General features: G+C 39.5%; 1 protein-coding gene across 2 annotated transcripts in view; it reads left to right on the plus strand.

The window, feature by feature from the left end:
- The window catches only part of astn2 (astrotactin 2), a 382265-nt gene that overhangs the window by 232698 nt on the left and 131317 nt on the right, over positions 1–18250 (plus strand). For both annotated transcript variants that reach the window (XM_084745505.1, XM_084745506.1), the window contains exon 11: positions 6448–6598. In XM_084745505.1, the coding sequence (XP_084601631.1) occupies positions 6448–6598 (151 nt within the window). The remainder of the gene's footprint in view (positions 1–6447; positions 6599–18250) is intronic.

Raw genomic sequence — 18250 nt, forward strand, 5'->3', positions numbered from 1 at the left:
TATCTGTGACTCATCGCTTCACAATGCTCTTGATCCTTATTAACTATTTAAACTGGGTCTCCTAAAATGAAGCATGATTCAGAAATTGCAGAAGCGTGTCCCAATTCTAACATGCTTCATGTTAAATGAACGTGCATTTCAGCTTCTCTCATATCAAGCTCCTATGTCTCAAATTTAGGGCTGTAGTTTGTGTAGCTGTGAGATTATTCTGTGACCTGGCCCGCTATGCGTGACAGCTTACTGGCCATTGTTGCCTGGCAACAAAAAACAAGCGCATGTGCGCAAACAACAGTAATAGTTTTTTTCTCTGCATTACGCAGCCACATGATGGTGACCCTCTCATCCACCGGGAGAAAGTCCAACTGTGCAGCAGCCAGCCGGTGATTTGTCAGTAGTCCCACAACCACCTGGCACGTCTCACCGTGGACAATGCCTGAGTAGGAGAGAGTCCACCATCTATCAAGGAGTTTGGTTCCAGAGCCAAAGCTGTGCATAGAGGTGAGCCCAACTGCATTTTGTTGGTACCTCTCAACCCCACTCATCAAGTCAGGCACTTTCCAAAAAGACTTCTTACATAACATGTTCTAAGGGCGAGGTTTCACGGCAGAGGTCCACAATGACCGAGTCTGTTCCACCTCTAGCCTTTGCCCTGTAGGTATTGCACTGATCTCTACCTTTTGACTTACAGGATCTTTGGCTCTGGAACAGTTTAGCTTTTTGCCCCAAGCCGATAATCAAGTAGTTGCTTTTCTTGAGGTGGTGTTCCTTTAGGTATCCTGTGGGATGTGCTCTGGCAGTATCAGGTGCAAGAGTTATTGTTTCCTTTTTTGACATTAAGTCAAGCACATTATCAGACTCTGATAAGAGTGCACCCTGTCCCTTCTACTGTTCTTGATATTCATCAAGGCACAGCTGAGGTCTTGAGACTGTCGAGTCTGCTGATGATAGGGTGGCATTGCCGCTATAATTGGATGATGCTGGCTTTCTGGCTCCATTGGTCTATGATTTCTGCTGTACATCAGAGAGTTTGCTGCAGAAAGTGACAGCATGACAGTGTGACTCACCAATATCCCCAAGTCTAAGGCCTGTTGGTCATCGGGCTGAACTACCCAAGAGGAGAGAGCGGCAGCCTTCAAATGTCCTGGGTCTTATTACAGCTGTAGTGTCAGACTATGGCTGGGAGTCCAAGACCTTGATTTTCTATTTAGTCTTGGTCCTGACCATACCTGTGCAATTTTTTGTAACCAATTTAAATTCTTTTACACAGAGAATATAAGCAGCTGGTTCCTCCACAGTGTGGCTGGCCTTGCTCTGCATGATATGGTTTGAAGCTTGAAAATCAAAGAAGATCTTGGTTTAAGGCTACTTCTCCTCCAAAGTGAGACAGTTGAGGCATTTCAGGAATGTTCTGTACTAAGAATGACATTTCGCATGTCTCTTTTGGAGCTGCAGAGCAACTTGAGGTCGATCCAGGATGACTTCACTTTTTGATTCTCAAAGTCGAGATGGACAGAGTTGCCACAGAAAAGGATAGAGGCAGTGCTGGACTTCTCTGTTCCACCCAATTTCCCAGAAGTCTAATCCATTTTGTTATTGTAAATTGCATAAAGGGATGTGTAATTATTGTAGCTGAACTTCCTTCATTCTGACCTATGTTTTTATTAAAAAATGATTAAACCTAAAGGTTGGTGGTTGATTTTATGTTCATCCTGGTGGCAACTCTACCAACTATCAAAGTAAATACGGAAGAACAAACAAATGTGAACTTCTGAACATGTTTTTTGAGTATTCTCATTTTATGCATCTGGAGAGTTCAGCTCACATATCCTGTGGCTATCCTAGAAATGCTAACTCAAACAAGCTGAATAAATACAATTAAATACATGAATGTGTGATGTCCTCCAGCGATTGTGGCTGGTTGACCAAAAGGTTAATATCTTACCCTGTGTACAAATACTGTTTATTTCGCCTCCAGAAAGGCATGCATCTTTCAAAATGTTTGAACACAGCAGAGCTGCTCATTTGGCCAGCAAAACAGCAAACTGTAATATATTGCAAGGAAAAAAAAGGTGTTTGGAGGTTTTGCATTAGTGCATCGATCCTAGGTACTGGGAATTACTGACATCAATACTACTAATGCATAATGGACCTGCCATAACCACATCAACAGTTTCCATTAGGGACCATAAAACATTTATTACTCTGTTGCAAACAGAAGGTGGCATTTTAATTATCTTAAAGTGTTTTGGTCCAATAGTATTGTTTAAACAAAGGGTCTGTTATTCAAAATGATTGAAACATTGTAATTGTGAATATTATTATTTCATGCTCCCTCTTGTGGAGGCTCACAATATGGCAGAAATGGAATATAATATCGGAGGGTCTGTTTTCACCTGGGTGAGAATAGGCACAGCTATTGGCCATTATCACCCGATGCCTTTAGTTTGGCCATAAAAAGCAACAAATTCTCTGTGCATTGAATGTGGATGACTCTCACAGGACTCTCCAACAGGAGAGTGGATTTGGTTCTAGTGTCAGTCAGTGCTAAAACTTAACTTTTAGACTTATTATTTACACTTTTATTTACACTTTTTATCATTATTTTCAGTTTTCAGACACAGTTGGTGGTTTAGTAAATAAAACTACTTGATTAGGTTTAGGCAACAGAACTTAATGATTAGATTTCCTAAACTAAAGGTTTAGGAAACACAAGGGTTTAGGACAAGATCATGGTTCATCTCCGCCTGGGTGCAAATAGCATTGCTGGCGTGCTTATCTGTCATGCTGGACTTTATACACTTGAGTATAAATAGTGATGTTTTACCCCAGGTGCAAATAGCCAAATTGGCTATTTCACCCTGGATGCAAATAGCATATGTCATTAATATTCCTTAAAGTTTGTTTTCATTAATGTAGAATCACCTGTGTTTTTGTTAGAATGAGTAATTTATATGCACACAGGGTGCATGTCCTCTTCCATGGAGCTGCCATGTTGAACCGGCATTTGTTTTCTACAGTATCCCAGAACAGACAAACCAAACACTGGCTCTAGATAAAACCTTCGCATTTTTCGCAAGTTTCGTAGCCAGTGTAGGTTCTCCTACATGCCTGGAAGGGGAGGGTGAGGCAACATGTTTGCAATCTGCAAGTTCATCGCTACATGCCACTGAATCCTACACACTGTTCCTTTAATAACACAACCGCAAACAGCCACAGATCAACTTCAATTACAAAAAAAGAGAAACTAAACAAAAACCAACCTCCTGACTCCATTAATCAAGAAGACGGATGTCCACATTTTAGAGTGATAGGTTACTTTCTGGGTAGACTTTTGGTAGATATCTTTTTTTTACAATAAGAGTGTGTGACAGTGAGTGATTTGGTATTAGTACAGCAATGTGTCAGGAAAGGTTTGATTTTGCAAAGGGGGACAGTTCCAGTGTGCTGTCAGTGAGTGGTAATACTTCACTGCTCACACAAGGAAGATGTGCCAATTATGGGCTGATGTGCCATAAATCTAACACGAAAACCAAATATTTAAAAATGAACTCCCTCGCTCAAAACAATGTGAGGTGTCACACAGCATTCCAAATGCTGATCACACATGGGCAGACACTATGAGAGGAAAAAGATTATTTTGTAATTGAAAAGGTAGGTAGGGTTGTCTGCCCATATCCACCCACAATACAACTCTGCTTATATTAATAAGATATGCATTTTGAAGGTATTTTTGTCAATGCCGTGCACAGAGCATTCCTGCCTTTTTGATGAATTTTAATGCTTTGATTTTCATCTTTGCCTGAAGCCAGTGACAAGGTCACAAAATAGAATTCTTTTCACAAAAGATTTTTTTGAAAAACTGAGTCAGTAAGAGTTCCTTTTCCCAGGTTTACTCACTGAAGAAACTTGGTGACTGCTTATATCCACTTTGACAAAATGTTGCTTAATCAAATTAAGAGTGACATCACTGTGTGTGGCCCCATTATCAGTTTTTTTTTTTCTTTGAAATGACATTGTTGCATAAGAACCCAAGTACACAGAGACAAAGACACACAAACAGTGACAGTGACAGCACTCCAAAATCCTCCTTGCTCAGCAGGGCATCTGTCTTCCCATCATTCGAGATCTTGTTGCTGTTTGTAGAGTCAAGTCGCCTTCGCAACACACTGTGGTCCCTGTGGTCCTATTGCAAGAGACAGTCCTTTTGTTTCTTTGCACAAGAAAAACACAGGGGTTGCTTCCCCCTTCGTTCTCTCTGACAGCGGGCATGCGGAGCTCAGTGTATGGGCATGGCTGAGCATGCTGAAATGAACACAGCAGCTGAGCTATATGGTATTGGTCAAGCTGACATTTCTCAGAAGAAAACACAAAGATACAGCGTTTGGAAAGGATAGATTCCTCCTTCGTTTATGATCTTTTTTAGACAGTGGTGACCCCTGCGGTGGCAGAGTGACACACAAACACACTATACACAGATACTGAACACAGATCAGTTGGTCTCTAACAAGACTTAAAGGTCTGTGTGTAAGATTTCAGGGTATGTGTTGGCAGAAGATGGCAATAAACACTGATAAATATGTTCTCATTAGTCTGTTATAAAGTCTATAGAATTGTGTTTTGTTACCGTAGAATGAGTCTGCTATCTTACATTACCTTTTGCATTTTGTTTCTTGCACACGCTTGGAAGGGAAGGGTGAAACAAAGTTTTTGCAATCTGCAAGCTCACTGCTAGATGCCACTAAATACGCATTGGTCTTGTAATCTTAAGATAACTCCTGGGGGTCACTAGATGGTTGTGAAGAATAAAATGAAATACTAGTATGGGAGCCAGGAAGCAGCTCTTAGTGATGCTCTTCATTCACAAAAAACAACGTATAACACAGGCCTCAAGTGATGTAACAGCTACCACACAAATGGTTAAAATTATAAACCAGACCAAAACTTACAATTACCAACATAAACATCCATTTTCTGAACACACCAACAAAAAAAGTAATATTTGCATTTTGTAACATAAAATAGTAAACTTAAGGAAGTACTCAGTCTTGCAAGCATGATGGGAAATGAGGATGACTTTTATGCTTTTGAGTGAAACGCCTCAACAGCTATTGGACGAATAGCCGTGAATTTTGGTGCACACATTCATGCTCCTCCCTGGATGAGTTACAATAACTTTGGTTATCCCCTGATTGTTTAGTGCTAAGTAGCAAATGCTACGCACTAACCTAAGATGGTGAACATGAAAAACATTACCTGCGAAACACTGCTATATTAGAATTGCATATTAGCATAGTGATGTAAGCATTTAGCATTTGGTCAAAACTATTGTGATGTTTAATTTTGCTCATCTTGCCAAGCCTGAGTTGTAGTCTTGCTATAAATCAATTTCTGATTTCTGTATAAATGAGCAATGAATGTGATTTGAATAATGTTTTATTATTATGCAGATCTAATGGAGTTCCACAGGTGATAAATAGCATTATAATTCTATACCTTATGTCAAAAACTAAATTAAATGCATACATACATTTTCTTAAATAAATTATAAAAAAAAAAAAAAAGTAATTATTTTACTCTGTTATTTACATTTTATTGCCTTTGTTTAACTTTGCGTGTGCATGTATTCAGTTGTCTGCACTTTTCCCTTTTTGATCTCCTGCCAGCTTGGGCGGGCCTGGATGCCTTGGCCTTGGATTAGTCCTGAGAGTTTATGGACGGAGAATACTGATTGCCCGGGCTCTCCATCAACTCACTGTGACAAACACGTCCAATTAATGCCAATGAGCCGATCATTCCCAAACATGAGCCACCGTGAGCCAGCGTGAACACCTGCACACATCACTCCACTGAAACTCTGTTTTAAAGACGCTGTAACCTGCCGCAGCGCGACAGAAGCCCTAGGGTACACCCGTTTCAAAATACCACTGGAATGGGTTTATTAACGTTTGCCTTTGCACTGTCAGTCACAAAATAAAGCTAAAGCTCACAGCGGAAACCTGTCATATCAAGACACAAAAACTTTCCTCTATTCAACAACAAGTCTTTTATTGTTAGTGTTCATTTTCTGAATTTGCATTTTATTAATATTTTAGGCATTAAGCTGACTTTCATACCCTTTCACTAAAAATCATGAGTTGCAAACATTACAAGTAGTCATTAATTGCAGGTAGAAGGGTAAAAGCCACCAAACCACCATCATTTTGTCACATTATGTGCAAGGATGAATAGCTTCTTAATTGCGCTGAAAATAGAGAGGTTATGAGAGATTGCTTTCCAGGTGGTGAGGGATTATTTTCACCTGCTCAAGTGTTCTTTTTCACTTGTCATTTCTTGTACTGCTTTGTCCTTATTTAAACTGAAAAAAAAAACATATGCCGAGGCGTCTGTATTTTCTTCTGCTTTTTTGTTTGTTGGTTTGTTTTTTTACATTTTTTTCTTCCATACCAGGGAAGAGGCCATGATGTCCACTTACTTTGAGACAGTAGAGGACCTGCTGGCGTCTTTTGGGCCCGTCCGCGACTGCTCCAAAGACAATGGCGGCTGCAAGAAGAACTTCAAGTGTGTGTCTGACAGACAGTTAGACTCGTCCGGCTGCATGGTAAGTGGAAGCCATGGCCATTAAATTCACCTTTGTTAGGGGTTTATGAGTCATTTATGTTCACCATTTAATGACTGGTTTGTTGTGAGGTATAATCATTTCTTCATTTTTAATAAGAGGGACGGTTCTAACCCTAACCTTTTAGTAAAACCCACATCTGTAGTCATGTCTCTCCTTTAGTATTTTGTTACAGAGGTGACTGGGACCTGGAGGTGTGTTGAAAGCAGCATTTACAGATGCTACCAACAGATCATAAAAATATTATAGGAATATGCCTGGCAGCACTGTTATGTTGCTAACTTCACTTTGACCATGAAGGTGACACTATTCTGTAGAGTATATAGGCAACAACCTAGTATTAAATGGAGTATTTATATAGAGTTTAGAGAATATTATAGAGCTAGGGTAAAACTGGCAGCAAAGCTGAGAGAAAAGGCAAAATTTAAAATGTCTGCTGCTTCAGCACCACAGACAGCGCCATGGATATATTAATACACAGCTACAGTTATAGGGATTTCAGACACAACTGAAACTAGGGTTGCTGCCATATCAGATTCTCACCACATGATTATCGTGGCCATAGGAATTTGCAATAATAATATTATTGCAATATCTATTAAAAAAAATAAAAGCAATGGTATCAGTCAAATTTATCTTTTACTTTGTTTTTAGCAAATCAATTGCACTCAAAATAGTGCAGGGAGGTGGAGAGAGAGCCTGTAACCATAACTGTACAAAACCACACAGAGTGCAATTACACTTAATGGATAGTGAAAGGTGTGTGTGTGTGTGGAGGGCAGCACTGGGTGAGGGAGATGTGAGAATAAAAAGAAACAGCAGTGATTTAAGGCCATAGAGTATGTTTAAGAAGCGCTGGATTATTTACACCATATGTGCATAATTAATATGACATAAAAATCACAGTTTTTAAATGTGACAGTTGTCGCAACCCTCGCCCATCTGAAACCAATTATTATCAACAAACCTCAGTCAGATGAAGCAGCCTTTCTCAGCCAGGCTGCGACCCGCTGGTGGGTCTCAGAGCGCCATCTCGTGGGCCACAGACACAGTGTTGCAGCCGAATGGTTCGACTGAAAATACATTTTTTGGAAATTTAAAAAAAGCTAGTCATTATTCATATCTAAATGTGCTCAAGAATTCACCTAAGTGCCATGAAAGTGCCATTATAATCATCATCATGCCATCAATCATTTCAATGATCAGTTACATTTGCATGTCAGCATGACAGTCACAACACGTCGTAGAGGTAGAGACTAGCTATATGTTCACTCGGATGCAGTGACACGAAACAGATCGGTTTTTGAAACAGAAACATCTGGTGAGGAAACATGAACCTGAATACATTAAAGGTAGAATCAGAAGGATGTGTCAGTTGCTGCTTGTAAACACACCAGAAAAACAGTTGATTGCTGAGCCTCATTCCCAGGACGTCGAGCACCAATCATTTGGGTTGGTAAAGAATCTCGAGCGCAGCAAAATGAGTAGAAAGTAAAGAGGTATAAGTGGAGGTCGCAGCCCAGGTTGTTTTTCCTCTTTTTTTAATGTTATGTTTTTTTTTCCTCATTTACTCTGGAGGGAGGTCCTGGAAATTTCTTAACAATCAGAAGTGGGCCTTAGGTTACAAGAGGCTGAGACCCCCTGAGGTAGAGGATCAATAAGTCAGGCAGACTGGACTAACATATTTAAAAACCTCTAGGGGATGGAGGCGGGGGATGGCAGGTTAACAAGGGGGATCGACTTTTGTCATTTTGCAAACAAGGTGGATGGCACCCGCCTCATTCTCCATCAAACTGCCTATTGGGTATATTGCAGCGTACAGTAAATACACTGACACTGGAAGGAAGGGGCCATGTGTGTGTGTGTGTGTGTGTGTGTGTGTGTGTGTGTGTGTGTGTGTGTGTGTGTGTGTGTGTGTGTGTCTGTGTGAGAGATGTGCTTGCCGGTGATAGACCAGATAAAAGGCCTCGTAGTTGCACTTATCATCCAGACTGTCAGCTGAACTGACGCTGAGCCGCAGCTAACTAGCTATCAGACCTCAGTGGGTGCTGACAACCGATTTCAGAGGGGGCAGGAGACTAGAGCCGCTCCGGCGACGCCTTTCGTCCGGCTCGACGCTCAGATGCACGGCCATGCCATCATTCAAGCTCGTCACGCTCCGTGCGCTCGTGCTACGACTGCACTCCTGATAAATTCACCGTCGTGTTTTTTGGGGCGCGATGGAAAACTTTCTCAAAACAGTTTTCAAAAAAATAAGACGTACAATAACTCTGCTGCTCAGAAGTTGTTGCAGAACTTTGCAGCTGAAAGACTGATTGAGCATTGAAGTGAAACATGGTATACTGTATATTTTAAAATTCCTTCATTTACATAATCACCTCTTTTTAATGTGTCTTTCCCAAGATAATGTCACTCATTAAATTTGTATGCCAGCTGCTCTGTAGCGTGGCTTTTGTAATATTTCCAAGCAATCTATAATATTTTATGTGCTGTTTACAACCATAATTAGCATGCATTGGCATTACTATATGCTCTTTAGTGTACATATAGATGCTATGGGGCCTGTGGTTAGAAGCAGTTATGGCTCGCACAGTCACTATACACAGATTTAACTTCTGACAGTACTACACTGTCTGCTTTAGGCTGGTTAGAGTATATGTGAGTTTACAGTAACAACTTACCCTTTTGGAATTGAGGGAATACAGAGAAATTGCCTTTTGAAAAAGATAAACAACGTGAGGTGTATCACTGTAATGACTATGATGTGGCTGTTTTTCACTATATAGCATGGATCAATATAAGAACTGGTCCAGTGAACGCCAGCAAAGTAGTAGCAGTGCTACTATTTGTGATATGCTTCTTTGGATACTACTATTATCTGTAGAAATTGTATCGAGGATTATATATTCAATAGATTTTTTTACGCCCCTCTTTGATTCATAAACCCGAGTCTGATTTTAGATGTACTATTGTAAACTGCAGTGCAAAAGAGGTTTTCTTCTGGCATATTTACAAGCACGGGGTGACTGGAAACTTCCAGTGCCAGGCTTTTGACAGCGTGGGGCGGGCCTGGGTTGTAAAGTAATTAAATTGATGAGCCATCTCAATTGCTGGAGGACGGTTTGGCGAGTCATTAAGAGCTCGGACGGGGCCATAAATCCACCGGTCTTTTCGTTGTTTGTGTTGACCAAAGACAAACACTGATACTGCAGTTTCCTAGTTTTTCTTCTCCGTTTCCTTATCTTCCAGGAAATAAAGAAAGGATTGTTTCTGCCCTGTGAAAAATCTCTACTTACCGTCTGACACTGATCACAAATGGTGAATAACATTTTTGACACAAGCGATAATGACTGACAGACGTAAGAGAATAAAATAAATACCTACCTGGTGCTTGTGATGTTTTCAGCAAGACCCTTTTTAATCTTTCTTTATACATATATATAGATGAAGTTATTCTGCCCTCCGCAACTCATCCTCCACGATTTACCTCCTGCTGTGTTACCATGGTGACTACTCCATATTAATAAACCTGAGTCATATTCCCCATCATTCATCAGAAGCAAGACAATTTCCACCCTCGCCATATTTAGTAGCTCGTGGCTGTTTTTTATGTCTTAAGACGTGTTTTCCTCTACATATACTGGTAATTGCCTTTTGCCCCGAACTTGTTGACAGTACAATGTTCATCATTTTGTTACTGATGATATGATAATATGTTATAAATAATAACCCTAGGTCTTTGCAGTTGTTTGGTGTTCTTCAGCTCTGCCACGCGAGCATCCACAGTATAGATAATTTATGAAAAATATGCATGAATGGTGAGGGTGCACTGTCACTCTCTGCATACCGCAATTAAATATGACTTCTACTGAATCCATGCATTTCATGCATCTCGTGCCCTTTTCAGTCTGTTTGGTGACATTTTATATGCTTTGGCTTGTGTCTCCAAATATAAATTACTTTCATAAGTGGCAGTATTTCATTTTCCTCTAAATGTGACATTGAAATTAATAAATGTATTTAGTTCATTTTGGTTTAACGTCGTTAATAGTTTCAATATTCACTTTTTGTGCTATCATCTAAATTAGTGGTACCTAATGTCCTCCATTTTATAATAAGTTTGCATTATTTAAACTACAAATTTTACACATAGGGCTTTGCTGTGTCACTGTAAATACAAATTCAGTCTGCTAATGTACGTGCTTATGATAGTATGAAATAGATGATATCCAAAAAATGATCAAGTGCCCTCTAGGGTGCCTTCCAGTGGAGAAAACATCATGGATTTCCCTCTGGAGTGAAAGTTTCAGCATGATTGTATTGATTTTTATACTCTGCACAATATAATATTATATATATGTTTTGTGTTAATTTTTATATGACACCTTACATATGTCTTGTAAGGTTTTTGTGCAATTCTTACAATATTTTTGCTTCACTAATGGTTTTACTCTCATATATTGTACTTTGCAGTTCCACAATTATTCAAGTTTCATTTTACTATTATTAAATTACTATTATAAATACATATTATTAAATTTAGTAAGAATCTTGTATCTGTCATATATGCTACTTACACATTTCATAAGAGATTCATAACATCCTTCCAGTGGAAAAAACACAGTAAGGTGCATTTTTCCTAGAAAATCAGTTGGCCTCTAAATGGTTGAATAATCCGTCAGTAGTTCACTATGCGGTTACAATACAGAAGTGTAGTAGTTGAAGTACTTTAAGTCACATAATAAAACAGTTTTTTTATACACAGTCTCAACCAGGAATTGCAACTGTTTCACCATTAAAGGAAAACTGGTCACTATTCACTTCCATTGTCTGGGAGATTCTGCAGCACTGTTTACTTGTGTCACTCCACCAGTGTTTTGCGGACTAACAAAATAAACCCGACCCTTGATCTGCACGAGTGTCAGTAGATCATGACTGAATTTTCATTTTTGGGCGAACTATCCCTTAAATGCATCAGGACTTTCAGCACGCTGGTTCTGGCCTACATCTGGTGCCTCTGCCCTTCAGACAGTCCACCACTGCTGATGTCAGTAAAATAATTCATAATGACATCTGTAACAGTGGTTCCAGCCATGTTTTATGTATTGTCACAGTGGTAGTAGCATTTGCATCCCATATGGAGCTGAAGAAAATTGAACAGGCAGTTTCCCACACTAAACTATACACAGATGAATCCCTATTAGACCCAGAGGTGGAAAGTAGAGGACAGTGTGTGTAAAATATGAATGAGTATGTTCTAATAAGCCTTTGGACTGTTTGTCAAACTCTATTCCACATCAAGCCCCTTGACAAAATCGTGGCGTAATTCATAAAGACTTTTCACACACATGCATAAGCGAACACGCAGCCACAACATATTGTCTTTCTCCCACGGCTCACCATTAGTGCAGGCAGAATATCAAAGAACTGCCAGGAATTAGCACCTTAAATAAAGATTTAAAAAAAAAAAAGGACAGAGAAGCAAGGAGAATACATACACAGTCATGTCTTATTGAAGCGTCTTTTTTCCTCTGGACCTCACCTAAGGGTACAGTCAGCTTGGAAAGATTTAGCTTCAACTCATATTTAAAGTATAAGTGTTGTATTAAATATTAGTGAAAATGATTCAGAGCAGTCTCACGCCTCTGTGTGCAGCTGATTAATACGCAGACAAAGAGACTGACAAAGCCTTCTAGTCTTCAAAGATTAACTCGGAGGATCACAGACACAGTGGTATTATTTTCTTTCTGACTCCTTTGGGTCGGTGTTATTTTAACCACCCTTGTCAGAGTGGGTGCTAACACAGAGCGGCGACATGCCACACGGAGGGCTTAAAATCCATTATCAGAGTCAGTCCCTCAAGGCTGTCTGCTGCTCTTAAGACAGTTGAAATGCATTTCCAAAGAATTTAATTCTAGTCAGAGCCGCTGCTGAAGTTTTGGAGACACTGCTTTTTTCCTCTTTTTTTTCTTTTTGCCTGTGTTCCCTTTCTGCTGCCGCCGCTGCTGCTGAGCCAGAGAGGATGACAGGTGGTTTATTCTTTGCTCGCTAACCTCAGCTTATAACAACAGCTGCTGTAAATTCAGGTTAGCAATTTTAGACAGGTAATGTTTTTGTGCCGGGTTCCTTCCTTTTTCATTGTGGCTCATCAGACACCAGTTGCCCGTGTTGTACATTGCAATGTGTTCGGCGAAACTTGTGCATTGTTTTGCTGTTTGCGTCTCTGCTGTCTCTGGGATCACGCTTACTTTTTTCCCCCCACTGTGTGGAATAGATGGTGGTTACTGAAAGGTTTCAGCGCCAGAGATTGCTTAAAGAAGGAAGAGAGCAGGGAATAACTTATTTATTTAGATAGTTATTCCTTTATTCAAACAGGAAGTCTCAATGAGATCATGATCTTTAAAATATGCAGCATAGATAAACCCATGTGGAAGAGAAATAGGTAAAAACCTTCCATTGCTTTCAATACTTAATGTTTATGTTTTAAATGTATATGTATATTTTACTATAATTCACAAATGCAAATGGCAACTTCTGCATTTTTCACATGCAGCATAATTCTAAGAATTTAAGGAGCAATATGTAAAAATTGCACATCAAAAAATGAGTGCTTCAGTCGGTTGAATCCCTGTTTTCCCTCATTCAAGAACAACTCATGCGAACAGATTTGGTTCCCAAATCGTGTGTAGGAGAACTCGTGGCATTCGCCAAATATAAACACAGTTTCCGAGCGGTCCAGACCTGTCGTGGGAGTCTTGTGCAGTTAGTCTGCTTTTCTCTAATGTCTGTGTTTTTTTTAAGACACTTTGAGTTTGAAAACTAAATTACACTTCATAATTATGTGGACGTTGTTTGAATTCATTTCAAATTATAATGAAAAGCCTATATCTTCTCATGCAGGTTTATGGAGTCACTGTACAGGCGAATATCCTCCTTTATAACTGCTATAATCCCAGTGCAGCATTGACGACAATGATCCTCATTCTGTCCTATGTCTTTGTGATGGACACTTCACCTTGGACCTCTTCTCCTGTTGCAGTCGTCATTGTCCTTGCTGTGACGAGACATGTTTTTTTTTTTTTTTAGGTCGCTTTCATATTGAGCTCTTCTTTACTTCAGTGGTAGTCTGACTGTCAGGTAACACGATATTAACTGCCCTCTTTTTTCCCATTTTTTTGTTCTAGCAGTTCCAGCTGCTGCTGTTAAAATGACAGATTTTCCTTTTTGCATCTCTGACAGCAGGACTTCGATCTCCAGACTGTGTAATGTTCTTGTTTTTACTCTTTGATGCCGTTTTCATGAATGAACACCTCCTGTCATGTTGGACAGGAAGCACAGCCTTATATGGTATTGTTGAAGGGCTAATTGTGCTAATTTACAAGTCTCGTGCGTTACACGGTCCTCTGAATTTACAAGTGTTTGCTGAATCTGACATGGCATGTACAAGCAAAATTAAGAGAAATTTAAGAATGCAAAAACGTTCTCTCATGAAGCTCATTGGTTGAAGCATCTTGTTTCCCCCCACCTACGCTCCTCAGACCCGAGGAAGCTCAGGCAGGCTGCAGGAGTGCAAGATGAGTGCAAACAAAAACAAACGATGATGAGTTCTCGACTGCCTGCGTTCTGCCTGCCAGAATCCATTAGTTTAATGATTTCTTACCGTTCACAAACAGACACAGTCAGCGTTATTTGTAACCAATTAATGTGAAATGGGCAAAGAATAACGCAAATTATGCATCAGAAAAGAAGAAGGACATCACAGTTGTAGCGTTTCCTTAATCTCTGGTGACATATCATGGTCTTTTTATGATTTATTGCAGTAAATAAATCACAGGATTCTCCTTTAAATAAGAATCATGATAAATTATGTATGTTTTCTATAAGTGAGGTAGCAAAGGGCCGCAGGCTGGAAACAAACCCGGACCACAGCAGAAAGGACTCAGCCTTGAAACATGGTGAGCGCAGACATGTTTAGACAGACATATCCTTTTATATATTCTGTTTATTATAATATTATATATATGTTTTCTGCAACTCATAGCTTATAAGTTTGTTATTAGACATATCTATTATGTGGATTTACTCTCATATATGGTACTTTATAGTTCTGAAATTATTCAAATTTCATGTTACACACATTTACTAAGGATCTTATATCTGTATTACAAATTTCAGAAAAGAGATTAAAACATTTAATAAAATGTATCTGTATCTTTTCCACATGGGAACACAGTTCGAGCGTGCGTGTTACGTACACAGTAGATAAATCAGCAATTACAAGTTAGAATGTCAGATAATAATGTGTTCATGTCTCTCACATCATGCTGGAGTAGCAGAAATGATTTAGATTTTTTTTTCATTACACTCTCCATTTGTACTGGGCGTTTTGAAACATGTGGTACTGCTGTGTTAAAAGCAAAAGTTCCATGAACTGACATTATACTGTAATTGCATGACAGAGAGCAGAGGTAATGAGGCAGCTTTTCAAGTAGAGCCTGATCAAGTGAGTAATTATCAGCCCATCAGCATCCTTCCTGTCTTTTTGAAGGTTTTGGAAAAGGTTGCGGCAATGCAACTGATGAACTACCTAGAAACCAATAATCATCTGCACCCATTATGATTTGATTTTAGACCAAAATTCTTCAGAAAGTACAAATTGTTCCCTTTTGGAAAGATCTTAAAAAGCTTTTGATACTGTATATCATAGAATACTCATCTTTAAACTTGCCAAGAAAAGTTTGTCTAAAAAGACCAAGTTCTGGTTTGAATCGTATCTTCTGAACCGTGAACAATGTGTCATGATCAACAACAAAAAAAAACTAAAACAGGAATTCCACAGGGATCAGTGTCAGGACCGATACTCTTTGGTCTGCACATAAATTAACTTCCTGAATCATGGAAATGGGCTGGTATACACGGTGGTGTACACGGATGATGCAGCCATGTATGCTTATGGAAAAACAGCTACCGTGGTTTCTGATCAGTTGTCAAACACTCTTCATGTCCATTTGTTTTTCTTCTGGATGACGGCCCACATCAAATCAATGTACAAGACATTATGAGCAACTGTCAGCAAATCAGTCTAGTTTCTGAGGTCAGATATCCAGGTCTTATGTTGGACCTGCACCTGAAATTTTATGTTGAATGTTAGAAATGTTAGAAAAAACTGTAGAAGTGTTATATTCCATTTGTACACATTTAGAGATTAATTAGGGACTGTCTAACATTTGATGAAACCAAAATATTTATGGTGTGCACGTATGTGTATGCTGTGTATATTTGTAGGTAAAAGTATATGCAACCACCGGCCACTTTATTAGGTACACTTTACAGGTTAGACCCCCTTTCTATCATCTCAAACCAGTCTGACCTCTGGCATCAACAAGGCTATTTCGCCCAGAGAACTGCAGCTCACCGGATATTTTCTCTTTTTTCGGACCATCCTCTGTAAACCCTAGAGATGGTTGTGTGTGTGTGGAAAATAGAAGAAGAAGAAAATCAGCAGTTCCTGAAAAACTCAGACCATCAATCATCTTCCCCGCTCTGATGCTCGGTCTGAACTTCAACAGGTCGTCTTGACCACGTCTACATGCCTAAATGCCCTGAGTTGCTGCCATGTGATTGGCTGATGAGATATTTGTGTTAAAGTGCAGTTGAACAGGTGAACCTAATAAAGTGGCCAGTGAGTCTGCAGTCTGCAGTCTGCAGTTTTATATGGTCAACATAATGTGATACTCTGTTGTTTTTGAATATGTGTCATGTTGATCAATTATCGGTATTTGAATATAATTATAGAAGGTAAATATGTAAATAAACTGGCAAGCAACCACAAGAAAAGAAAGAAAGACAACAACAAAAACAAAATAACTTCTGACCCACCCTCCCCTCTTCCCCCAAATCCCTCCATAATTGACATAGAGAACAATTAGATCAAGGATTTAATTATAATGGAAGCTTGTTTATATTCTCTGTTTTCGCCTGATACACGTTGGTAGGCCCAGTGTTCCATACGTGCATATCTATAAAGTCAAATAACCATCTTTGTACATTGACAGCGTGGAGCTTTCCATCTGCAAGCTATTAGTCACTTTGCAGCTTCTGTTTGATGCTTCGTGTACGTTACTTTAAAGGCCCTTCAAAGGACGAACACTGGAAATCAGCAGCAGCTAAAACTGCTATGATGCATTGCATTAGATAATTGCTTTTAATAACTGATAATTTTCTCTGTATATTGTATCTGTCCCTATCAAATGAGCAATGGATGGTTCAACAATTGGGAATATTTTCAGACCCATACTTCTTTTAAAAAAAATGGTCAAACCAAATGGTATTTTCTCTTTTTCTGTTAACGTTTGGAATTTGGAGCAACATTTTTCAAATTCTGGAAAGAATTCCTTTCTGATATTCATGTAGTTTTTTTTTTTTTTAATATGGTGTTAAAAAGGTGTAATTCTGTGTACGGCTCCTTCATCTCTGGGCTGCCAGGTCTGCCTGTGTCTGTCCTTCTCTGTTGTCAGACTGCGGTCACTCAGTCTGTAAATCATCAATGTTTTTTTTCTCAGGCTTGTATCAGTTACTGTGGTTAGATAGTCTGCCACTGTGTACTGTCTCTTAAGGGCCAGATATGTTTCTAATTTGTGTAATGAGCGAGTCATATCGTTCCAGTAATGACTCTCTCTTCATCAAAAAGATTGTGGCTGGATTTAAGTTGCACCCGCTGTTCATATGGTGGAAAAGACAAGAAATTCTGTATAGTCACGCCAAAGCATCCGCGCTGTTTGTCTCACGCTGAATGTAAAAACAGAAACTCAGGGTTCTCGTTTAATTACGTCGCAGCCAACAGCAGAGAAGTGCAGAGAACTTCATTGGGCAGATGTGAGCTGTGTGAGCAGCAACAATCTAGCATTTACGCAGTGGTGTGGAATGAATGGTCAAATTCTCGTTGAACCTGTGGTCAATGTGCCGTGTCATCCGCTGTGTTTGTGTGAGAAAAGGGGTATTACTGATGCACTCGGTGAACTCTCCCGGGGCTGCTCGCTGAAGTTCAAAACTCTGTAAACATGGATTTTCCTCGTAGCTTGTCATTTTTAAAGTTTAAGCTTGACAACTGCAGCAGACTGTGGTTTCTGTGCTTTTAGGAAATGGTGTAATGTTTTTCTTTATGGCATGTTGTTGTATCCAGCTACAGTATCTGTCTTCCTAATGGAAGTACTCACAGGCTGAGCAGATGGTAGGATATTAGTGGCATATCTTTCATCAGTTGATGTCCCTTTTGGGACATCCCTGGTAAAGTTGTTTGGATGCAGGGTTGGCAAAGATGTATTTTTTACCTTCAACCACCATCCAAAAGTTTAATTACAGCCCGTCAAACTCCAGTAGTTTATAACAGTTCAGAGAAGACAGAGACTGTTGTCTCAAATCTCATTTTAAGGCACTTGTATACTCTCCCAGTATGCAAGAGTTTATTAAAATGTGTGGCACACTTGAAAAGTCAGGAATTAAATGATGAGTTGTCAGTGTGGAGCCAGATTTCCGCTTGGTTGCCCCTGGTTTGCATAAAGAGTCAGCAGGGAGGGAAAATGGCAACTCCACCCAAACAAAAAGTTTTGTGCAAGCCCTCATCCCCTAATCCCT

The sequence above is a fragment of the Lutjanus erythropterus genome, chromosome 20, assembly GCF_056507025.1.
Source record: "Lutjanus erythropterus isolate fLutEry1 chromosome 20, fLutEry1.hap2, whole genome shotgun sequence".
Lineage (NCBI taxonomy): Eukaryota > Metazoa > Chordata > Actinopteri > Lutjaniformes > Lutjanidae > Lutjanus > Lutjanus erythropterus.